This window comes from Abramis brama, assembly GCF_963993115.1.
Source record: "Abramis brama genome assembly, chromosome: 22".
In the NCBI taxonomy this organism is placed as follows: Eukaryota; Metazoa; Chordata; class Actinopteri; order Cypriniformes; family Leuciscidae; genus Abramis; species Abramis brama.
In genome coordinates this window covers 20,599,006-20,623,865 of record NC_139984.1, presented here as the reverse complement: position 1 = coordinate 20,623,865, position 24,860 = coordinate 20,599,006, and the positions used below count along the sequence as shown (strand labels likewise).

The following is a 24,860-nucleotide window of genomic DNA, read 5'->3' as shown; positions in this document are numbered from 1 at the left end:
CTCTACAGCTAAGGTCATTGAGTTTTCTTCTCACTGTAGGCCAGAGGCAAATATAAAGGATTTAAAAAAAACCTTCAAAGTAGTTCACAATGACATAAATTTCAGTCTTTTTCTCATCCAAAGCTATCATATGGATTGTAAAATAGTGCACAAGTCGTATGGACTACTTTTATGGTGGTTTTCTGTCATTTTTTTATGGAAAGGAGCAGCCTAGTTGTCAGAATCTCTTCTTTTGTGTTCCACGAAAGAAAGCAAGTCATACAGGTTTCTAACGACAGAGAGCAAATGCTTTTATATTTTGGTGATGGAGGTTGATATTTTAATCAGGTTTATTTTCACACTCCTTTGATTATCTAAATCTAATCATCAGATTATTCAAGTATTGATGCATTTTCTCATTCTTGTCTTTTTCGTCTGGGGAAACTATTGATTTCCACTGTTGTCTGTCTCTTCTATGTATCACACCTTTGTACCTTTAGGTCTCTCTCTTTCAGTGTATGTTTCATCAGGACCAATTGATGTTTTGTGGGATTTCAGGCCATCTTTTTTTGGATTCAGGCCGTTGTGGTGACCTGTGTGCTTTTGCTGTGCATCGGAGAATTGAGGACTCTGAAAGGTTTAAGTAGATTTCAGAGCAGTATGGCATTTCATTTGGCTCATTGCTTGTAGGAAATTGCTTGATTTGCCTCGGCATTTGACTTAAATTCTGTGACTTGGACTACTGAGAGCTTAATGTCTACAGTATAATCCTTAGATTAGGACGCCTTCACTTTCATGCCATTTTTATTTTGGATTACTTGTGTATTCGTGTGAAGAAATGCTCTGTTTGCTGTTCAACGTAAATTTGTCGAGCACTACCCAGTGCCACTTTACCCTTTCCAAGTTCATCATAATGATAAGAAATTCCTGACATGGTGCTTTGAAGTGTCTCAGGAATATTGCGGTTTCCTGTGAGAACTTTTTCTTAAACACAGTTTCTCTTTGTATGTATGTAAACAAAACATAATGTCCATGCCAGGCAGGAGAAGGAGGAGGTGTTTGTCACGTGCCTGTCACTTGTGTCACTGTGCTTGTCTGACCTTGCGTGCTTGTGAGAGACAGCCTCAGTGCAGTCCTGGAGCACAGTAGTACAGGGCTCAGAATAAAAAGGAGGAACACATTTATTTTATGGACTTCAGTAACATTGGAGTAACATCGACGGGACACTTTTATATCTTTTTTATTTATGTTTTTGTCATCCGTTAACCCAAAATGAAATAAAAGAATTACAATTATTTACTCATTCTTATGTTGTTCCAAACTCATATGCTGTTATTTTTTCTGAAAGAGAAAAGTAGATCTAAAAAAACCAAAAACATTATGAAGCTCTTGCTATACCTTGAATTGCCATTTCTACAGTCTTCAGTGTCACTTGATAATCATAAGAAATTCTTTAAAAAAAAAATCATTTCTTTCTTAGTATTATCAATGTTCAAAACAGTTATTTGACAGCTGCTTAATATTTTTTTGTGAAAACATTATGTCAGGATTTTTTATAATTTATAGAAAGTTAAAAAGAACAGCATTTATTTGAAATTATTTTTTTTGGTAACATTATAAATGCCTTAACTATCACTTTTGATCCATTTAATGCATACTTGCTAAATAAAAGTATTAATTTCTTTCAGATTTCTTTTTTAAATATAGGCTATAACTGAACCAAAACGTTTGAACAGTAGTGTAAACCAACAATTTATTTTTGTTATTGCCAATATTACTCTTATATTTTCATTATATAAATAATTTTGACGGCTACAAATAACTTTAGGCATCACATTAGAAGGTGCACTGATAATGTTCTGTGGCTTTTTGTGGTGTTTGACAGCCCCAGGTCACTATGACCTGTTATATTATATGTGACCCTGGACCACAAAACCAGTCTTATGGGTAATTTTTTTTAAACTGAGATTTATACATCATCTGAAAGCTGAATACGTAATCTTTCCATTGATGTATGGTTTGTTAGGATAGGACAATATTTGGCCGAGATACAACTATTTGAAAATCTGGAATCTGAGGGTACAGAAAAATCGAAATATTGAGAAAATCGCCTTTAAAGTTGTCCATTTCTATTGGCGATAGTGCTGCATCCATTCACAAAAAATAAATGTTTTATATATTTAAGGTGGGAAATTTACAAAATATCTTCATGGAACATGATCTTTACTTAATATCCTAATGATTTTTGGCATAAAAGAAAAATCTATAATTTTGACCCATACAATGTTTTGTTGGCTATTGCCACAAATATACCCGTGCAACATAAGACTGGTTTTGTGATCCAGGGTCACATATGGCACAAGCTAATTCTTCAAAGATTCTTTGTGTTCCACCGAACAAAATAACATTGAGGGTGAGTAAATAATGACAGATTTTTTTGGTTAAAACTATCCCTTTAACCATTAGAACAAACAGGTAAAAACTCCAGATTTCAGTCTCACGCTCTGAAGCTTTTTAGGTCAGTGCTAATTTGTTGGTTTGTTTGGATCCTCAGTTTGTTTTCCCTTGGCTTTCTGTTTTTGATCATTCATTTGTATACAGCTGTCATATGTCCTGAGCCCAAAGGCATCAAGCCTGTTGAACTATTGCTGGATACGTCTAATTCACAGCTGTTTGTTTTGAAGAGATAATTATTGCACTATAAATGGCGAATGCATCTTTTGCACTGCTGAGGGCTTTTTTTCACAGTCTGGAATCAGATGACTGACTCTGTGGCCTATTTGTAAATTTCCTTCTTTCTTCAGGCCGACATGGTAATCTATCAGGGGCCCGGGGCCTCAAACTGTTATGAATGATAAAGAAATAAACCATCCCAATCCCATAGTAGAACATAGAGGAAAAGACTGCCTACATTTGTTTTAAATGGGGAAAAAAGCTTTGACCTTAACCTCATTTCGCTTGCACATCAAATGTTTTTTCCTCATGTTTATGAGTGGACTTTAAATCCCCATGAACTATTTGCCATAAATCATTTAAAATGCTCTGTCGTAAAGTTACTTTTCATATGCCTGCTTTTGAATGCAGTCAGTGATGTAGGGATGAGACCTCAGTAGTTATGACAAGTTCATTCGAGGTCAAATATGTTTTTATGAGTTACTCCTTCCAGGAATTTGCTTGGTAAGGCAGTTCACAGACCACCTTAAAACTTAAAAGCTTTCTCATTCATGCTGCAAACACATCAAGCTGCATCTGACATTCCCTTCAAATAAACATCATGATTAAATTGTCAATATAGTCCTCCTTGGACCTTTAACTAAATCCTATCATAAGGTTGTGCGTGTATACTTGTGTATATAATATTACGTTTCTGGGCCAAGTTCCAGTGCGAGTAGGGCTTTGGCTATATTATGTAACAGCCCAGCGAAACCAGAGCTTTCGCTCAACAGCGACTTCCCAGAAACTGACTGTTTTGCCTACTTATCTATTCATTTAGATGTTCTGCCTCCTCTCTTTTTTTTATCCTCACTCGTTCTCCACCACTCCTCCTGCTCTAATTCCTTCTGATCTTATTTGTTTGCTTTGTGCAATGGCTCCTGAGATCAGGGTTGACAGAGTTTATCCTTATGGTATAGCAGCTGTGCCCAAGCAGCTCTTTTCCATACAATGAAAGTCAATGGTGACCAAAGCAGTCAGACAATAATTTCAGTGAATAATGGCTTAAAATGTAATCTGGTATGCACATTATTTAATAACACTGTTAAATGTATCTTTAGCAAATCTCAAAATGAGTAACCATTTTTCTTGCTTTTATAATGTTATGCCTAAATTCACTTGTAGTATTTAAAATGACTTAGTTTAGTTTTGAGTTTTTTCAAGAACCAGCATGTTCTTCATGTTGGGAGTCGGAGTACCCTCATCACACGGTATGTTTTGTGCCATAGATTCAGTATCAGTATCAGGATAAAGCATATAGAGAGGAAGATGATGATGGAAGAGGATGTCCTTCGGAAAAAGAGTTGGGGTTTAACCCCGGCATCCTGGCCAAATTTGCCCATTGTCCATCATGGCCTCCTAATCATCCCCATATATACTGACTGACTTCATTACTCTCTCTCCTCTCCACCAATAAGCTGGTGTGTGGTGGGCGTTTTGTCAATCAGTGTTTCTATCTCTGAGAGAGCTAGTGGTAGTTAGTGTATTGAGTGGTCCTAGCTTGAGGGGTTTCAGGACGCTGTAGCTCACAGCAACAAACGTCAAGACAACATGTTCTTCCCTGAGGATGGTCCGTGGTATTGTGCCAGGACTGAGATGCTGTATGGGTGGGGTTCCCGGAAAAAAAAATAAGTCAGGAAAACATTGAAATCTCCCAGTGATTGTTTTCCAAATGATCCTAATAAGGAAGATGGTTGATGAAGAGGGCCATTAGCGTCAAGCTTTGTTTTGAAAATCTCCCTTTGTCTCTGGGAGATATGCCACGTGATTTTAAAACATAAATTCATAAGTGTTCTTTCTTTATCTATTGCATGGCCTTGATCCAGTTCCAGATGTTTGTTGCCATTTTTCTCAAAGTTCACTAAATGGCTTCACTGCTCAGCTGAGACCAATTTTAGTTTGGCCCAAACTATGACTTAGCTTAGTGTCAAAGTCCCAGTCTCTTTCCTTTTCTTTCCTTTTCTTTCCTTTCCTTCCCTTTCCTTCCCTTTCCTTTCCTTTCCTTTCCTTTCCTTTCCTTTCCTTTCCTTTCCTTTCCTTTCCTTTCCTTTCCTTTCCGTTCCTTTCCTTTCCTTTCCTTTCCTTTCCTTTCCTTTCCGTTCCGTTCCTTTCCTTTCCTTTCCTTTCCTTTCCTTTCCTTTCCTTTCCTTTCCTTTCCTTTCCTTTCCTTTCCTTTCCTTTCCTTTCCTTTCCTTTCCTTTCCTTTCCTTTCCTTTCCTTTCCTTTCCTTTCCTTTCCTTTCCTTTCAGTGTCTTTTTCCTTTTTCTTTGTGCCTACCTTCCTTCTTTCCTTCAAATGGAAATGTTCAGTTATTGAAAACAATATGTAACATTTTAAACTAAAACAATTTAATAATAATAGAAAAAATCCTCTCTGTCTTTCTTCATTACTTCCTTTGTTCCAAGAAAGTGACAAAGTGAACTGAGAATAAATCCACCCCAGCACAAGTCATGTTTGACAAAGTTAATCGTCTGGAAGTGACACCACTCCCTATATAACTTGATGTTTTCAACTCGTGGTTGCCAAGACAGCAACAACATCTGGATGGATTTCTGCTCTACTCTTGAGTCATGTGACCCCACGGCACATTTAAATCTTAAACACCATCATTATATCATAGTCATGAAACATGTAATGACTTCAGAGTCTGTGATATATTTCTGCATCTTTCAGGGGAGATTGCAAGAGCTTCTCTTGATCATACGCAGTGTGCCAATAATTATTTTGTTAGTCTGTATTTCTTTCTGTTTCTCAGTCGTTTCTCCTTCATGTTAGCTACCTTTGTGGCACTGTTAAATTCTGTTACAAGCAGAAGAAGCTTCGGTGTACCACCTTATAAGCCAATGTTTAGACTCTTTGGAAGGAAAAGTCCCTGTTAAAGAGGAAGGCTGTTAAAGAGTCCCTGTTAAAGAGTTTCTCTGAATAAAATCCCATCATCCCACACTCTTCCCACACCAGCCTTGCTCCATACAATGTGTGTCAGCAACATTATGAGTGGTATGTTTTGGATGCAAAAATGTTGTGTACTGTATACAAATTCTTACTCCCAAGCTGAAAAGTCCTCGCATTAGAGGAAATGGTTTCACAAGTTCATATAATGAATACAGAAGATTTGGAAAGGCATAGTCTGCTTTGGCTCGTTGTGCCTCCACACTGGTACAAAAGGTTCAGTCTGTTTCAGTTCAGGTCAGCTTTAATATGATGATTAAATAAAATAGCAGTGTCTTTGTTCTCTGACATTTCTAAACACACAGTCCCCTAACACTGAGAGACTGACTGCGCACTGTGTGGCTCCTTGTCTTATACACACACACATGCTCAGTGAGTGATCTGGCAGTTTCATTTAATCAGTTTTGCTGTGAGGTAAAAGCATGTGACATTTCTTTTGTCAGATCTGTCAGTTGAAATGTCAACCGCTTTTTTAAATTTCACTGATATGATCTACTCCCAGTCAGTGTGATATAGATGAAATAATACAGATGAACTGAGGCGGGAGATTGGAGATCACAGGAATAAAGCACGTGGGCTTTGTCATGTATCAGTACAAAAGCTTTAGCAGATTAATGCTAACTTCTGATAGTGCTTCTGATCGAATGCAACCATGACGTTTATGGTAAACTGGCACATTTTATGGATTGGCATTTTGTAATTTTGTAGTGGAGTAGTTTAACACATCAAAAATGAGTAACTGATTACCCAATTACTTAAATTAAAATGAATAAATTAAATTAAATTATGAGCATGATACATATACTACTATTCAAAAGTTTGTGGTAATTTTAAAAAAAGAGATTTATACTTTTATTCAGCAAGAATAAATTAAATTGGTCAAGACATTTTTTATCACAGTTTCCACAAAAATATTAAGCAGCACAACTGTTTTTAACGTTGATAATAAGAAATGTTTCTTCAGCAGCAAATCAGCATATTAGAATACTTTCTAAAGGATCATGTGACAATGAAGACTGGAGTAATGATCCTATAAAAATTCAGCTTTGCCATCACAGGAGTAAATTGCTGTTTTTACTGTATTTTTATTATCAAATAAATGAAGCCTTGTTGAGCGTAAGAGACTTCTTTCAAAAACAATAAGTTGGTGAACGATTACTTGCCTGGTTGATTACTTTCTGCACATCTTGTTGCTTGCTTTTTCTGACCACAGTTGGACAATTGGCAATCTGTTGTGTCTGCGGCCACATCCCCATATTTTCCGTGTCTAATCAGCTTGGTGTCTTGGGCCATTGGCGTTAGTAAGTGTCCCTGGAATGGAACAGCCATTTTAGTTTTGGAAAACTTGTGCAGATGGACCACACAACCCACCTTATTGCTAAAATTACGCAAACTGATAACGTCATCTGCTCATATGGATGCCTGATGGGTCTGGCTTTTCTTCCTGAGCTCTAAAATCTGAAGATGTTTGTACATTGACTCTAGGGGCACTTGAAAGAGGGAGTGGAGCTATTTTTCTGAAGCTCTGCTGTGCCATTTCTTGTCAAGTGGATAAATAAAGACCGTTCCTCTTCGGCAAAGAAGAAATGCTTGTTGCAAAGAAATAGGCCTTAACAAATTCTCTCAGCCAAACTGTTTCTGACTGATGGAAAATTGACTAGATGTGTTTGCATGGGTTGTCGATAATAGAACTGTACTCTTACACATAATAACCCACTTTTTGACCTTGTGTGTTCCCAGTTATGTTCAATATTTAATTTAATGTTATGATACCCGATAACATTTCCATGCAAGGAGACCAGGAAGAGGCACTATCTCTGGAGCATTGTCTACATGGAGACATCAGTATCATATAGCCAGAAGTAAAGAGTCTTGCTCAAGAAGGGTCTAGTGGGCCTAGAAAATGAATTCCACATCAACAGGATGATGTAGACGTGTGTGTGTGTGTGTGTGTGTGTGTGTGTGTATGTATGTATGTAAATGCTTAAGAGTCTGTGATTGTATCATTGCAGTGAGTATTATGTTTCTAGCATATTATATGTTTGGCAACAGTTCTTCTAACCTTAACTGATGGAGTGTGTAGCTTTTCATTTCTTATACAACCATGTATGAAGACATATCATGGCCATATTTCAGGATGACAATGTCAAGATGAATCAGGCTCAAATTATGAAAGAATGGTTGGGAGCATGAAGAATAATTTTCACACATGAATTGGCACCTCTGAGTCCAGACATTACATTTATTTAAAGTCTTTGGGATGTGCTGGTGTAAACTTTACAGAGTGCTGGACTCTACAAAAGATTTGGGAAGGCTTGTTATTGGTCAATTTTTGGTCAGGATCTTGTATTGACAATACAAAAGTCAAGCACTCTGGAAAGTAAAGCTGACGCATTACAGTACTGGGAATTTAGGGGAGAAATGGGCTTAATCTTAAAGATCTTAAAATAGGCTTGATTTAAAAAAAAGAAGCAAAATATAGTTTCTTTTGATTTGTGGTGACATGCGACCTTGATATGTTTTTCGTGAGATTAACTGATTAAAATGTTGTCCATGTAACTGTTAGCAATTCTCAGAAACCATTTGCAGTAAGACCGCAAACCATCTTATGTTCTCTTAAACACAGGTTTGGCCGCATACCATTTAAACCTTGTACTGATATAGAGATAAAATACCTGAAACACAAAGCTGATTGCTGAATGCTTTTCAGATTACTGCACAAAGCAGGCCTAACTCCTTACACTATTACATTTAATTGGTCTTCAGCTGTTCTTGGACATTATGACCACATTTCTGTGTGCTCTGTAACTGTGTTGTGTTTGTTTTAATTGCTTGTAAAATATATATGAACTGCTAATTAATTGAATTAGAATAAAAAATAATAAGCTGTTTTAGTAAAGCCTGGGATTGGCTCACAATAATTAATATACGATATTAATTATCCCCCCCCCCCCCCCCCGATAAACACACATGGAACTGATTGCAGCTGAAGGACAAGGGAGGGCATGTTTTGACTTTTACTTTTTTGTTTTGTTTCACTTTTAATCACATCCTCAGAGATATGGATTTCCAAGCATTTTCAAAGCATTTGGTGTTGTGAAGCAACTTGATTCATTCATTATGTCTTTTTGATACAGACTGTTTCCACACTCCATAGAAGTTCCCATTTCCTTAATCTAAAATCCCTGAAATTGTGTGTGTTCAGTATGAATTATATAAGTGAATGAGTAAGTACTACAGTAAGACAGTCAGAGATACCCCACCCCACCTCTGTGGAGCTCATGGCCGATGCATTGTGGTCTCTGTTCTATGTTCATTAATGTGATAATGATCATAGGGAATGGTAGCTGGATCCTCCGAGGTCATGTGTTTCACAAGTAAGAACATTTAGGACTGTACATGACAAGAGTCACCCTTTTCCCATTCAATAAGGCAAAAAAATGTCATGATATGTAGTCAGACATGGTTGAAATAGAAAGACATCCATCCTTCTTGGTTTTCCTTCTAGACTGGAAAAGATTCATAATCACTTGTTCTGTGTTCATGTTCTGTTTTTTCCCCAATTAGTTGTGTGGGGCATAGACATATTTATTTATTTATTATCTATATATGCATTTTTGGTTGCATATATAATTAATTAATTGCAACATTATTACAAACTTTTATTTAGTATTCTTTATTATTTTATTTTATTATTTTAAATGTTTCTATCTATCAGTCAGTCAGTCATGATGGCTACCACCATGAAGGTGCAGCTTTATTTTAACCAAGCTGTAAGCTCTCTAATAAGTGAATGACCTGGTTAATATTAATGAGCCATTTTCGTGACATCAAAATCAGCATGTCTCTGCCCTCCTTTAAAACACACCGAGAAAGGAGTGAGCTTTAAAACACAAATGTTGAAAGGAGTGAGCTTTAAATCTCTATCATTGATCGCAAACAGGAACAGTCTGATGTTTTTTCCACATCCCTCTCTTTGTCCAGAATTCATAATTTACTATTCTCTTTCTTTCTCTGCGTAGCTATGTGCCAATGCAGTGATTCTCCTGTGCACCAACATCATTGGCATCTGCACACACTACCCAGCTGAGGTGTCTCAGAGACAGGCCTTCAAGGAGACCAGAGGATACATCCAAGCCAGAATACACCTTCAGAGAGAGAACCAGCAGCAGGTTGGCAAGCACTCAAGTACACAAACACACCTACCCGGCCACACTCGTTAACCTCATGAATGTGCATGAAGCATGCTGATAGCATGCTGTGCTTTAGGTCTTAGCACAGTAAATCCTAGTGAGAAAAGTAAAGCACAGCAGATTCAACCATACACATAGACAGACGTCTCTATATATGATCGATAATAGAAAAATTAAATTTTTCAAGAAAAAACATACTTTTCAAAAAGGGAATTTAGGGGAAAATGGAAGTTTTTTTTTTTTTTTTTTGTCAATTCCGATATATATTTATATGTATATGTGTACTTATACACATGCTCACTGGTGTCATCTCAAACCTGATCCAGGAGCGCCTGCTTCTCTCCGTGTTGCCAAGGCACGTTGCCATGGAGATGAAGGCAGACATCAACGCCAAGAAAGAGGATATGATGTTCCACAAGATCTACATCCAGAAACACGACAACGTCAGGTACACAAATGCCAAGACCAGTGCATGGTAATGATGCCAATGTTGTTCTCACACCTCCCGAATGTGAACCGACACTGTTATAACAATCAGCACCCACGTGATTAAAGCAGGTGACAAGCCTGGATAAAACACAGACACATTAGACACTGATACCGCTTAAGGTTATCTTTCCAAAGGCTGAAGCTATGTTGAATGCTTAAACGCAGATTAGCGAACTCGCAGTCCTTGAGACATGACTTTCCTTCGTTTTTTTTCTCTGAGGGTCAAGTTGGGATACAGCAACTTGTTATGATATACCAGAAGTTACACAATCAATTAACATAAAGCTGCGTGAAATGACAGCGAGCCACTTCTGTAAAGCAGTTACATATCTGGAGCGTGTGGAATTCAGGGCTTGATGAACATGTTGTCCTGCATAATCCAAGCCAGCTTGAAGCATCTGTGCTAGGAAAACTTGGATGTGTGAAAATGCTAAATGTCACGGGCCGTGTAGGAATCCTGCTTTCCAAATGTTGTGAATTTTATCAGCCATTTATGAAGGCAACAGTGCCATCTATTGCCGCACGATAATGTTGTCCATACAGTGTGTCCATTCTGTCATGTCTTAAATTGTAGTTGATGACCGACTATCCTTCTCATGGCTACGAGGGCTTTAAGGACACCAGCCAAGTCATGCTTTTCTAATTGAAGGATAGACTAAAGTATTGAGAGTGGCCAACCTCCATTCAGAAAGTGAACTGAATCGATGTTTTTTCTCGCTTAGCCCATCAAACCAACTTCAGTGACCCAGACAAGGCGCTCTGTGATTATTGATCTCAATTTCTCTGTCTATCTTTGTCTTCTGTCTGTCCTCTCAACAGTATCCTGTTTGCGGACATTGAGGGCTTCACCAGTTTGGCGTCTCAGTGCACGGCCCAGGAGCTGGTGATGACCCTTAATGAGCTTTTTGCTCGCTTTGATAAATTGGCTTGGGTAAGTAGATAACATTAATTCATTTTTAGTGTTACTGTTCTTGTAAGCAACTTAGATTTTTTGCCTGGTGCTTAATAAAACTCCCCAGACCTTGTTTGGTCTAATTTTCCAATTAAAAGATCTAAAAATACTTTAGATAAGATACGTTTACCTGAAGCATCTCTCCATAAAATAATGATACTTTCAGAGAATGCATCTTTAATATGAGTTTATTTTGTTTTTCTGCTCTGGCAGTGTTTCTTTAGATTTTCATTAGAAGTTAAAAATCAGTTAAAGACAAAATATATTTGTGTTAAAGATACATTATCTTAAAACAAGTCATAGTATCATATGTAGTGTTCTTGTTTTAAGTATTTTATAATATTTTTACGGGTTAAAAAGTCAAAAAGACTAAATAAACTCATTGAGAAATTCTTTTTTTGCAGCTTAACAACTATGGATGTGCCAATTTTACCTTTGTGGCCAGTATCGACAAGCTAGCAATTATTTTCATTTTATGGTCGAAATACTATTTTTGCAATTTTGTCTAAATAAAACATATAATATTTATTTATACTATTTTGTCTCAGTACATTAAAAATAACTAAAGGCTAAAATCAATGCTAGTAGTATATTTAGGTATTGCAACATGTAATGTACAGTATGAAAAATGGATATTCATTTGGAGATTTTGCTAAATTAAATTATTACTGATTTTAAAGAGTAACTTTAAGGGAGTGTTAGATGACAGCAAAGCTAATCTAAATGTAAAAATAGATGAAAATTAGAATGCACAATTAAATATGTAATATCAACTGATGCAAATATTTTTATTTTATTTTATTAGCCGATATGCTACTAAAAACTCTGGGAGCCACCCACAAGGATGTGAACATCATAGCATCCTATTAGTGAGGATTTCTACTATAATAACTGCATAAATCTTCTGTGTTATGTCTGAATTCTTAGGAAAACCACTGTCTGCGGATCAAGATCTTGGGAGATTGTTATTACTGTGTGTCTGGACTTCCGGAGCCGAGGGCAGATCATGCACACTGCTGTGTGGAGATGGGAGTGGACATGATTGAGGCCATATCGTAAGTTTGTCTTAACATCATTTTCTCTATCGATCTCTCTTCCTCAACAACACGTTTTTCGATTAATAAACATGTATGTCGCTCGCTACATGTGCAGATTGGTGCGAGAGGTCACAGGAGTGAACGTGAACATGCGCGTGGGCATACATAGCGGCCGCGTGCACTGTGGGGTGCTTGGTCTGCGCAAATGGCAGTTTGATGTCTGGTCCAATGATGTCACACTGGCCAACCAGATGGAGGCGGGAGGCCAAGCAGGGTAAAAGTGAACACCACCCTTAAAAATGTGATCATTTGATCCGTATTAATAAGTTTCATATTTAAAGTTGGCTGTAAAGACAATAGAGATTTGTGTTAAGCAGTTACCGCACTAAAATTCTTACATTGTGAATTTTTTCAGTCGGATCCACATCACCAAAGCCACACTGCAGTATTTAAATGGTGACTATGAAGTGGAACCAGGTTATGGAGGGGAGAGAAATGCATACTTGAATAAAAACAACATTGAGACATTTTTGGTGTTGGGCTGCAGTCAGAAACGGGTCAGTAACATGCAGACACATGGACATTATTTTGACTGTGATAGTGGCAGTTTTTTTTTTACGACCGCGGTGGTAATTGACCGACTGCCGGCAGTGGTTCAGTGGTTGGGATGTGTGTATCACATATACAGTATAAAACTTAGACCTAAATACATTTTGAATTCTAAAAATAAATAAATAAATGAGGCTCAAACATCTGTTTCGTAACAAACGTGCGTGTTTATTTTATCACTTCCATCAGTGAAATATTTAAATAAATATCAGTAAATCATGGTAACCTAAATAATATAAGAAAGTTAAATAATAAATGAAAAAACATAAGTTTTATATTTCCCCAAAAATGTAAATGCGTCGTCATATATACCGCTCTGAACTTGGAGAGGGCTATGGGACACGTGCTGGACCGAGACAATCTCTAACTGTCTAAAATCTTCATGTCTTCTCCCAATGTTCCAAAGCAAACAGCACTTGTTGTAAAAGGTCTGAAGTGCAAATTTGATCTTCTGCAGGTGCAAGGCATTTAGGGTAAATCTGATGTCGTGCAGCCAGAGAAAGCCAAACTAAATTTCTGCGTTTTACTTAACCACAGTAAAGGATGCGAATATAGTAATTAAAAGTGAACGATAGGAAGAAATGTTTACAATCCCCTGCTAAAATGGGTGAGTTGGAGTGAAGATTTGGGAAAAAGATTCCATGTCCAATGGAATAACTCATGTAATATTGTTCTATTCGTGGAAAATCGGCTGACCAGATCGCAAAACAGATTACAAATGGGCTTTATATACCTCTCTCATTCGGCACATTTCCATGGTTGCGATGTAATATTTAATTGCTAACCTATTATTTCTTTTGTAAACAAAGCTTTGTGCTTCACTTGTGTCGTGATATTCACATAAAACAGCATTTACATACATAAAAATGGGTTTTGTCATACAACCGCCATTGTTACTCGGGCGCCGCGATGGGGCGGTTGTAAAGTTGACCAGCGCAGCCCTATTATTTACAAACAAACTCATTGCAAAAAGTAATTGCTAACCCCTGGTCCCTGCAAATTCTTGAACAGGGGATCTCGATTGCATCGTATTTGGTGGCGGGGGGGGGCTGTGTTTTGTAATGCCCTGATGCAAATGACTGAATTCCCCTTTGGGGATCAATAAAATTTCTATTTATCTGAGCTTGCTGTAGTACTATTTAATTTCCTGTGCGTATGCCTTTGTGCCAAATTTCCCTTGCAGAAAGAGGAAAAAGCCTTGATGGCTAAGATGCAGCGCGCTAGAGCCAACTCTTCAGAGGGTCTGATGCCGCGGTGGGTTCCTGACAGATCTTTCTCCAGGACTAAAGATTCCAAAGTTTTCAGACAGATGGTGAGCTCTGCTCCATCCACTCTCACTCCGCCTCTGACGGCTCACGCTGACTGATCTCCCCTGCACTTCTTTATGAGTGTAGCAACAAGTCATAACTGAAGCCATTTTCTCCGGAGCTTGGCACTGCCTATGTGCGAATTGATTTTTCCCTTTTCCAGGCGATGACTTTTCTGGTTTCCATCAGTGTCACAAAGAAAAAAAACAGGGACAGTAATAGCATGACAAATAAATATTGTGTCAGACCGTATTAATTAGTGAGGGAATTTTTTTAAATCTAATGCACAATATGGCCAAATAATTTTTTCATATGATTTACATGTAAAGAATTTTTATTCTATTTTTTACAAGAAATTACATGTAAAGAATTTAATTCATTTTCCAATAGTTTAATATATTAAAAATAGAATAGAATATTTTAAATCAGTATTTCATGTAAAAATATATCTAAACATCCATAAAAATAAGTTACTTGAAGCAAAGTTGTATCTTGTATTAGTAAGATTTATGTTTTTTTTTTTTTTTTTTTTTTACTGTTTTATTGGTGGCTAATGATTGTTTATATTATAATATATAAAAAATATGCCATAAACTAAAATACAATATCTTAGATAGTTTTGCTTATCAAGTAAGTGTTCATGAGGTATAATTTAAAGAAAAAAAAAAAAACAGTAAAAATAACTAAACATCCTTAAAACACATTTACTTAAGGCAAAATTGTTATACATGTATGAAATTGTTTATTTGTTTGTATATAATGTAGAATGACATTCAAAATATAGCCTACTATAAACTAAAATACTAAAGCAAAGGTGTATCTTGAATTGATGAGATTCCATGTAAACAAAAAATAATTACTGCCACTGGAGTAACTTAAATTAAAATGATTTTAAATTCTATTCCTTAAAATAAAATGTATACAACACATACTGTAAATTAAACGCACCATATGTTAATATATTCAGATTATACTATAAACTAAAAAAATACAGTATATTATCTTAGATTTGCTTCTCAAGTAAATTTTGGTCTCATTTTAAGAGTGTTTTTACTGGAAAACAAGAACCTGATTTGTTCCCCATTTTGCTGTCAAGCTCTCAGTCTCTGACTCTGAATGTAATTCGAAGTCTCTGAGTGTTAATTAAAGTGGCAGTGGCTCTGTGGGGTTGGCTTCAGAGCTGTCTGAGATGAAACTCACAATGTGTTTTTCTACTTCCTCTGTGTTTTTACTGCCCACTGTAACTAATCTACCTGTCTGTTTTCAGGGCATAGATGAAGCCTCCAGCAAAGATAAGTGAGTTCTGGTTTTATTAGGACACAAATCCATTCTCTCTGGCTCTGCGGGGGCTTATGGGTTAGATTTCACAGGCTGTTTTCACAATCTGTGAGTTGCTCAAGGATAGAGCCAACATCAAATAAATATTCTAGGCCAGGTTTCACTTCAGGAAAGCAAATTTTACGACCACTAATAAAAAAACCCTACATTTTATGCCATCCCCTTATGGATGTTATACAGTACCTTAATGATTTACATTTAATGTAATTTTTTTGCTGTCATCTGTATGTTCTTTTTCCCAGCCGCTGTGCCCAAGAGGCTCTAAATCCAGAGGACGAGGTCGATGAGTTTTTAGGTCGTGCCATTGATGCTCGCAGCATCAACCAGCTGCGGAAAGACCACGTCAAGAAGTTCCTGCTCACATTCCAAACACCGTTTTTGGAGAAAAAGGTCAATAGACAGCCTGTAAAACATATATTTAACACTGTCCAGCCCTAAAACAACATTTACAACCTCAGAGTACTGAACAAATGTTTGAACATCTTACAGTAACACCTTTTCCGTGCTTTTAGTATTCAAAAAAGGTGGATGATCGTTTTGGTGGTTATGTGGCATGTACTCTCCTTGTCTTCTGCTTCATTGTTTCTATACAAATCATCATATTTCCACAGTGAGTGGTGTTGAATTATTAATATTAATTATAATAAGGAATTTGAATTAATGTTGAGCTCTTTATTTGCTGTATGTTTGAATGATGTTGTGGATTTTGTCTTGCAGTACACCGTTAATGCTGGGCATGTTCATCAGCATCTTTATTATTCTCGCCCATGTCCTCTTTATATGTGCCATTTATTCCTGCGCTAAGGTCAGTCACTGCCTCACTCGAAAATCTAGAAATCTAGCAATTTCAATTCAAATTAATGTGCAATTAATGACTCTTTTGAAAATGAAGGTGCTTTCTGATTTATTCAAAGCTTTTTCCCTTTTTGTCTCTCTTGTTACTGTGTCTTATTTCAGCTTTTCCCAGTTAGCTTGCAGACAGTGTCAAAGAGGATCGTTCAATCCCGCATCAACAGCACGCTCGTTGGAGTCTTTACGATTCTGCTTCTCTTTATTTCTGCCTTTGTTAATATGGTAGGATTCTCATCAGTTTGTTGCTGTCTGAAAAAAATGTTTGTTCGTTTTTTCTGTTCATCAGTATAATTCAACACTCATAATACCAATAACATAATACCAGCACTCATTCAATAAGATTTTTAAACTCTGGAATGAATTTAATTTAACTTTGATTAATTTTTTAATATTTAGTTATGCAATTATTATTATTATTATTAGTAGTAGTAGTAGTAGTAGTAGGAGTAGTAGTAGTAGAATTAGTAAAATTAGTAAAAGAAGTAAAAGGAGTAGTAGTAGTATAAGTAGTGGAGGTAGTAGTATAAGTAGTTGAGATAATAGTAGTAGTAGTAGTAGTAGTAGTAGTAGTAGCAGTAGCAGTATAAGTAGTAGAGGTAGTAGTAATAGAATTAGTTGTAGAAGTAGTAGAGGTTGTAGTAGTAGAGATAGTAGTAGTGCATTTATTTCAATTACTTCAGTTCTCAGTAGGAGGAGATGACAGCATTTTTCCAGTCATAACCTGGACAAATATTTATGGATTATTAAATATTGTTAAAATGAATTATATGCTGAATTAACACACATTGCAGCCTGATTACCGACTGGAAAAAACGTTATGTTTAATTAAAAAATATGTTTAGCTTTTCAGTTATGCTTTGTACTTCTAATTTTTAATATCTTTTCAGTTTACCTGTGACCTGGAGGATCTGCTGGAATGTATGGCTGGACAGCTGAATATTTCTGATTCAGTCACGCTGTGTTTGCTGTATAATCTGACTGGGCCAGCAAGGGACACTTTCTTCCTGTGTTCCGAACAGCCTTCAGCATGTCCTTTACCCGAGGTCAGTGTGTACATATATGACGTCTCCCTACTGTGTTCAGATACTCTCTCGCTCACTGAGACTGAGTGAAAAATTGTGTTTGTAGAATTTCTACAACTTGATTTGCCCTTGTTGTCATGGTAACAGAATGATGGTCTTGACTGGTTGTGTTCCTGTGCTCCCAGTATTTCACATACAGTGTGCTGCTGACTCTGCTGTGCTGCTCTGTGTACCTGCACATCAGCAGTATAGGCAAGCTGGTCCTCATGCTCTTCATCCAGGTCTGCTTTCTGCTGCTAGTGGAGTGGCCCCTAGCCAGTCTCCTGGACAACGCCGACCTGCTGGTCACCGCCAATGCACTGTGAGTGTTGTTCCCACTACTGATATTCTCTGCTAACATATAGAGTAGATGTGTCGGCATGTGCACACACACACACACACACACACACACACACTACAAGCCTTTCTACAGTATCATCAGTACAAAGTACTGACCAAATTTTCATTTTTCATCTATGAACTAACCCTTTCATTATATATGGGGACAAATGGTACCATTTAATGTAAATTACCCATATAGTAGCATTATTTTTCTTGGTGTTTATGCTCATTTATCATTAGTAGGGGTATATGTTGAGTGGGTCATGTTGGTCACTAATGGAATTTGTCTGTCTTACGCAGGTATTCTTTCAATGAAACAAGTTATTGGTGAGTTAATGTCATGCTTTATTTTTCCATGAATATAAGAGAGTTCAAAGACAGAAGGAGCTTTAGAATACGAGTTATTAGATTCCAATGTTTGCATGTAGTGTGTATTTGTCTCAATTCATTCAGTATGTTTTAAAGCTATTAAATTGGGCTTTCCCGAAGCTCAAACAGTAGAGCATGGCGCTAGCAGTGCCAACATTATGGGTTTGATTCCCAGAGAAAGCAAGAACTGCTAAAATGTAAATGTATACCCTAAATTTAGTGTAAAGGCCCATTCACACCGATAACAATTACTTCAAATATAACTATAACGATAACTATATTGTGTCCACATCAGCGGACGAGAATGTTCTGTTTATTATTGGCGCTCGCTGCAGTTTTATCATCTGCCACTTTAAATGCTTAAAGGGTTAGTTCACCCAAAAATGAAAATTCTGTCAGTAATTACTCACCCTCATGTTGTTCCAACCCCGTAAGACCTTCGTTCATCTTCGGAACACAAATTAAGATATTTTGGATTAAATCTGAGAGCTGGATCACTTCTCCATAGGCTTCTAAAGACATTATAACTTGCTGGCCCAGAAAATGCATTAAAGACATCGTTAATATAGTCCAAGTGACTACAGTGGCTCAATCTTAAGTTTATAAAGCAACGAGAATACTTTTTGTGCGCAAAAACCCCCAAAAATAACGACTTTATTCCACTATTCATTTCCTTCTCTCTGGGCCTCGAGTTTTTTCAGGTAGTGTAATAGCGCAGCGCGTCTGTGTTGCACGTCACACGCATCACACACATGACCAGTGTCAGCCAATAGTGAGCCTACGTGGTGACGTGCAACACAGACGCGCTGCGCTAAAACACTACGTGAAAAAACTCTTGTCATGTTCAAACAAACTAATACTCTTGTCATGTTCTTTGCTCAGTCTCTGGCAAACTCTAATCTATTTGTGTTGTTCTTTTCCCACATAGCCAGGAAACGGTGACTAAAGTGTCTCTGAGGGTGTCGATTCCAGTCGTCCTCACTGTGTTTGTGCTGGCTCTCTATCTGCACGCACAGCAGGTCGAGTCCACCGCACGCCTTGATTTCCTGTGGAAGCTACAGGTGTGTCCCTTGTAGTCTGTCTCTGAATTGATCACTTAGCGAAAAATACATTTCCAGTAGTTGGATCCCAGCATGATCGGTGACTTATCTGCTGTTATTCTTCACCAGGCCACTGAAGAGAAAGAGGAGATGGAGGAGCTGCAGGCCTACAACCGCCGTCTCCTTCACAACATCCTGCCCAAAGATGTGGCTGCCCACTTCCTCGCACGAGAACGTCGAAACGATGAGCTTTACTATCAGTCATGTGAATGTGTGGCCGTTATGTTTGCGTCTATCAGCAACTTCTCGGAGTTCTACACTGAACTGGAGGCCAACAATGAGGGTGTGGAATGCCTAAGACTGCTCAATGAGATCATCGCTGACTTTGATGAGGTAAAAAGTTTGAAATGAGAACGGAAGTATGGTTTTATGATTTCAGAAAACTCTTTGATTTTACAGTACTCTTGGACTTTATTCTGACACCTAATGGTGTGGAGGCAAATGTGCCACACAAAAGCTAACGTTTTCAGTTACCAAATACCAGAAGTATTTGTCATGCATGATTAATTTATTCTGTAACTAAATAGAATTATAATTATGTTACCAAGACAAACAAGGCTGCCACATGTTTCTGTGTTGCTACCTTTATGTAAAAAAAATAGCTTTTAGAGATCTTATTCTGTATGTTCTTTACTGTTAATAGATCATTTCTGAAGAGAAATATAAGCAATTGGAGAAGATCAAAACTATCGGTAGTACGTACATGGCAGCATCTGGATTGAACGACTCCACGTACGACAAAGAGGGCCGCTCACACATTCTAGCTCTGGCTGACTATGCCATGAGGCTACGAGAACAGATGAAGTACATCAACGAACACTCATTCAACAACTTTCAGATGAAGATAGGCAAGTAATTCTTTACCGTGGACACCTGAAAAATATTCATGTTCTGAAGACACCATATACCATATTGAGAAATTGTCTTGCAGGCTCTCAGAGGCTCAGAGCTACTATGTAAGAGCAGACAATGACGACATGTATTTTCTCCACAGGTTTGAACATGGGGCCAGTGGTTGCTGGTGTGATTGGAGCCAGAAAGCCTCAGTATGACATATGGGGCAACACCGTGAATGTGGCCAGTCGAATGGACAGCACAGGTGTTCCCGATCATATCCAGGTAATCACAACATAATAAACTCTTTACTTATACAAGACTAGTTTTGGCAAAACATTATTGAGAATCCCCCATTCATTTACATCATTTAAAGTCAGAATGGATCATGGCTATGTTCAAGATTGCATTCATAAAGATGGTGCTGCCCTCTATCTTCATGTTGCTGCAGTTGCAGTTCAACATTGCAGGAGTTTTGTGTGATTTTTGTAGTTTTTAGCTACTTAGTTACTTAAAAGTAATTTCAAATTAAATTTGAAAATTGAAAAACTACACCAGTTAAATATGTAGAATTAACTATAAGTAAGCAAGGCTTTGTTGGTTGATTTCCCTGAAAAGTGGAAACACTGTGGCTCTGTGGTGGTTTCAAAACATTACTCTTTTTGTTTGGCATCCCAACCAGCCTGGCATAGTAACATTGGTTCAAACAATGGTCTGAGTTTGGGGCGGGGCTATCTGTTTATCCGACCAATGGCAGACAGTTGGATTGTTTTTTTGAAAACTAGTATTATTTTTGCAATTCCCTTTGGTGCTGCAGAAATTATGCACTTCACCTTTCATTTTTGGCTAATTAGAATTGCATTCACTGTATAATAAAATGTTCCTTATTCCTACAGGTGACCACTGACTTGTACCATGTACTAGAAAGTAAGGGCTATCAGCTGGAGTGTCGTGGACTGGTGAAAGTGAAGGGGAAAGGAGACATGACCACTTACTTCCTCAACAGTGGTCCTGCCTGCAGTTAACACTGACCAAATGCCTCTCAATGCACTGAAATGCAGGAAGGACAACAAAATGCTCTGAATGGGATTTGAGCAGATCCAAATATAACCACTCATAAGCTCTCTCGCTCACGAGCATTAGTGGGCATGTGTGGTATTTATATATGCACCTATTGGGAATAATGAGGTACGCTCTACCTGAAAGATTTAATGAAGAACTTTTGCCTTAGATGGAGATGACTTTGAAGAAAGCTTGGTTTTGATTTTTATTTTGTGGGAAAGACTTCTTCCATACCAAAATTTGAATTCTTTATTTATGTTGACAGGTTTTAAAACATGTAAATAAAAAATGATTATATATGCAAGCATCAAGAAGCAAGAAGAAACCGACCAAAGAACAAAGCATTTGAAATAGGAACACTAAACACGTCTGGAAACTGTTTGAAATGTCTGAACAAGTGTTATTCAATTGTCTGGATTTCCTTTTTTGGCCTCGTCACTACCGGCCGTACTCTATTATAAACACTAAAGCAAAAAATGTCTGTCTTCTTTGAAGGCCTTAGGAACAGGAATCCTAATTACAGTGACTTGTATTTACAGTTTGTTTGTATGATTAATTAAGTGATCAACCTGTTTTTCCCTTTTAGTATTTGTGTATAAATGAGGTAACTTAAATGAAGGACAAGAATGGTGTTGGACAAATTTGCTTAGTCATGTTCATTTACTTTTTTGTTTGTGTGTGGAAGGTGTGTGAATGTGTGTGTGTGTCATCTTTAAAGGGCATAATAGCTCACTGTGAGGTTTATAAAGTGAATTTAAAATTGATTGTTGCCAGTTTAAGTGCTAATCAGATTATATGTTTCACATTTCTGTGTTCATTTGTTAACAGATGTTATTTCCCTCTCATTGACATTCATAAATGTGTAATACAAATTTCAGATCTCAATTCATTCCTGTAGAAATTAATGAAAAAAAAGAACCCAAATATGACCAAGACCTCATATAATTCCAGCACAGTACGGTCAGCAAATATACAGTCGTCTTAAGACCCTTGTAAATATGAGTAAATGTGCTGACAGAGGCCCGCTGAGTTTAGTGGTTGCCGATAAAAGTGTCTGGACTGCAAAGTTTTTAGTTTGACAGTGTTCAGCAGCATACATCCATTTCAGCATTTCGTCATGAGCGCTCTTAGTCATGCTTGCACATTTGTCAACATTCTTTAAATTTATGCAATTACTGGTCAAATGCATAATTAGCACTGCTGCAAAGTATTTTTGTACCTTTCCCACAGATGCATATTTGACTTCATAATTGTGTTGCAAGAAACATCCTTCCCCATCCTTAACATGCATTTCCAATATGAATGTACATGTATGTTTAACATTCTCACCTTGTCATGGACTTAGAAGCACATATGGTTTTTAGTTAAAATATGTTTGGGGTACATTGACCTTTCAGGATCTTTTTCATTGAAAAGGTGGCAAATCTATATATTAGGTGTTTTATTAAAGAATAATGTATCAATACCTTATCCACCCAACACTAGTTTGTGCAATTTTTCATTTCGTCACCTTCCTAAAATAATTGCCCAAGTCATTTTTTGACAAAAATGATTTTTTTGCATAAGTCATCTCCTCATGATGCTGGCCACCTCTGGTAAAATCCCCACATCCTCAGTTGAACAGATCATGCATTTCTACCCCTGTAGTATAATGGCCTATGTCAAGAGTGTGACTTAGGCCATTTTATTTGGCCTAAGTCAAAAGATTTTACAAGCAATTTTAAAAGCCAATTTTACAAGATTTTCAAGATGGGAGCTGCATCAAGAAGAACGAACCTCTGAAGTTATTTTTCTTTTTTTTTCTTTTTTCTGAGAAACCTGAAAAATGACTTGGGCAATTATTTTAGGAAGGTGATGATATTCAATTATTGGTTCCGTTTTTGTGTTTTCTGAGAAACCTGAAAAAATGACTTAGGCAATTATTTTAGGAAGGTGACGATTTATAACTGCTCATTTTTATTTCAATGAAGGTCAAGTCCACCAGAGGCAGAGTTGGCATAAAAGCAACAGTCATAAGCTAGACAAAAAGGAGAAATATTAGGCACTTTCCACAAATATGGTGTAAAACAGAACCTGAAATACTCCATCTAACAAGTTGTAAGTGAACGCTTAACCTTCAGGAGCAAAGGTGACTGTAAATATTTATCATAAAATCTTTATAAGTGTTACATGCAAAATCTAGACATCGTGTCATCGTATCATGTTTGATAATTAAAAGGACTTAAATATTGTTACAACAATTAATATAATTTCACAAGATTTAAGTAATGTTTTTACATTTTATGTTAAGATAAATAATTATAGGTCTATAATAGTGTGCACTATTTAGAATGTGCCACTAACTCGCTAGCGAATTTAATACCTCAAAACGAAGCTAACAGATAGACAGACAGGCCATTGTTGCGTGTGAGTGGCTCTAGTGATTGTTGTGTTAATGGACTCTTCTCTTTGTCCGTGTTCAGCTTGGTGTCTTTTCTTCAAGCTGCAGTGGCAGTCTCATGTCAGTCGATAGTTTGTAATCACGATTCTCTCCTACCGAAGTAAGTTACCGACCCCATTTCCTTTTGGCCTGTGCCTTTCTCAAATGTCTGAATAAATATTGTATTCGGTTACACGTATGCGACTCAAGAGGCATTGAATTTAATTGCATCCAAGTTAATAATTTATTTATGTTGAGGTATAGTGTTAACTTACCACATCCTTTCCTGAGCCTTAATTAAGTAATTCGACGTCATCTAATTTTAGACCTGTAAAAGTGCAAAGCAACACTGAAATGTCTACATGTTTAACCGAAGAAAACAAACAAACAGACATCTAAATTAGCATTATGGTAAAATCTAGTGTTCCGTCAAGTGATCTGGTGAACGAATCACTATTTTTGAACGAATCTCTTAAGTGAATCATTCAGGTTCACTGACTCATTTTGGTTCACTGATGACTCTCCACACTGTAAAAACATTTTATTGGTTTAACTTTAACTTAAAAAGGTAAGTTATCAAATTGCATAAAATGTTAAGTTAATTAAAAATGTGATTTAATACAATGAAGGAGATTGGTTTAATCAACAGAAACTCCAAATATTATGTTATTGTTATCTGAACCACATTAATTATCTTAAGTTGATTTGACAAAAGAAAATAATTGTGATAGCCTAACAAATCATGAATATATATATATACATATATATACGTGTGTGTGTGTGTGTGTGTGTGTGTGTGTGTGTGTGTACTTTCTGAACAAATCACCTCCTTCACTGAACGAGTCTGAACGAAATTCGGCCACTGAGAGACTTGTAAACTGATTGATAAATCTCTTTCGCTAACGAGGATGTGTAACTTGAGACAGAGGTGTCGAAAGAATTGTGAATTAGTAAAAATGACTATGGCCATAGGCTACACAATTTAGTTTTATAAAACGCATGCCCAGCAGAGGAGCGAAAAAAATGGAAAAAGAACCCATATCCCAGCAAACTTGCCCATTTGGGGCCCGTGTGGGGTCACTGCAGGCAGAAAATTCTTATTAGGCTAACTTATGATCACTTTTTTAAAAAAAGACACAAAACCCGACTCTTTTTATAACCCACAGAAAGCGTCACTGAATGAATCTTTTTGGTGAACACGAACACATTCAAAAGATTCGAGTCGGCTTTAGGACCCAGATGACGCCCAATCATTT

The 24,860-nt window shown here is 37.0% G+C and overlaps 1 protein-coding gene across 4 annotated transcripts in view; it reads left to right on the top strand.

Moving 5' to 3' along the window:
• The window catches only part of adcy6b (adenylate cyclase 6b), a 32,918-nt gene extending 10,861 nt beyond the window's left edge, over positions 1–22,057 (top strand). For 2 of the 4 annotated variants that reach the window (XM_084098711.1, XM_084098712.1), the window contains exons 4-23: positions 9,663–9,812; positions 10,160–10,281; positions 11,142–11,253; positions 12,202–12,329; positions 12,427–12,585; positions 12,727–12,868; positions 14,104–14,232; positions 15,495–15,523; positions 15,808–15,955; positions 16,078–16,175; positions 16,283–16,370; positions 16,523–16,639; positions 17,305–17,460; positions 17,625–17,800; positions 18,121–18,147; positions 19,118–19,250; positions 19,359–19,622; positions 19,933–20,137; positions 20,284–20,408; positions 21,020–22,057. In XM_084098711.1, coding sequence (XP_083954837.1) covers positions 9,663–9,812; positions 10,160–10,281; positions 11,142–11,253; positions 12,202–12,329; positions 12,427–12,585; positions 12,727–12,868; positions 14,104–14,232; positions 15,495–15,523; positions 15,808–15,955; positions 16,078–16,175; positions 16,283–16,370; positions 16,523–16,639; positions 17,305–17,460; positions 17,625–17,800; positions 18,121–18,147; positions 19,118–19,250; positions 19,359–19,622; positions 19,933–20,137; positions 20,284–20,408; positions 21,020–21,148 — 2,637 coding nt within the window. In that variant the 3' untranslated portion in view covers positions 21,149–22,057. The remainder of the gene's footprint in view (positions 1–9,662; positions 9,813–10,159; positions 10,282–11,141; positions 11,254–12,201; positions 12,330–12,426; positions 12,586–12,726; positions 12,869–14,103; positions 14,233–15,494; positions 15,524–15,807; positions 15,956–16,077; positions 16,176–16,282; positions 16,371–16,522; positions 16,640–17,304; positions 17,461–17,624; positions 17,801–18,120; positions 18,148–19,117; positions 19,251–19,358; positions 19,623–19,932; positions 20,138–20,283; positions 20,409–21,019) is intronic. The other 2 variants (XM_084098713.1, XM_084098714.1) reach the window with 1 other exon arrangement.
• The last annotated feature ends 2,803 nt before the right edge of the window (positions 22,058–24,860 follow it).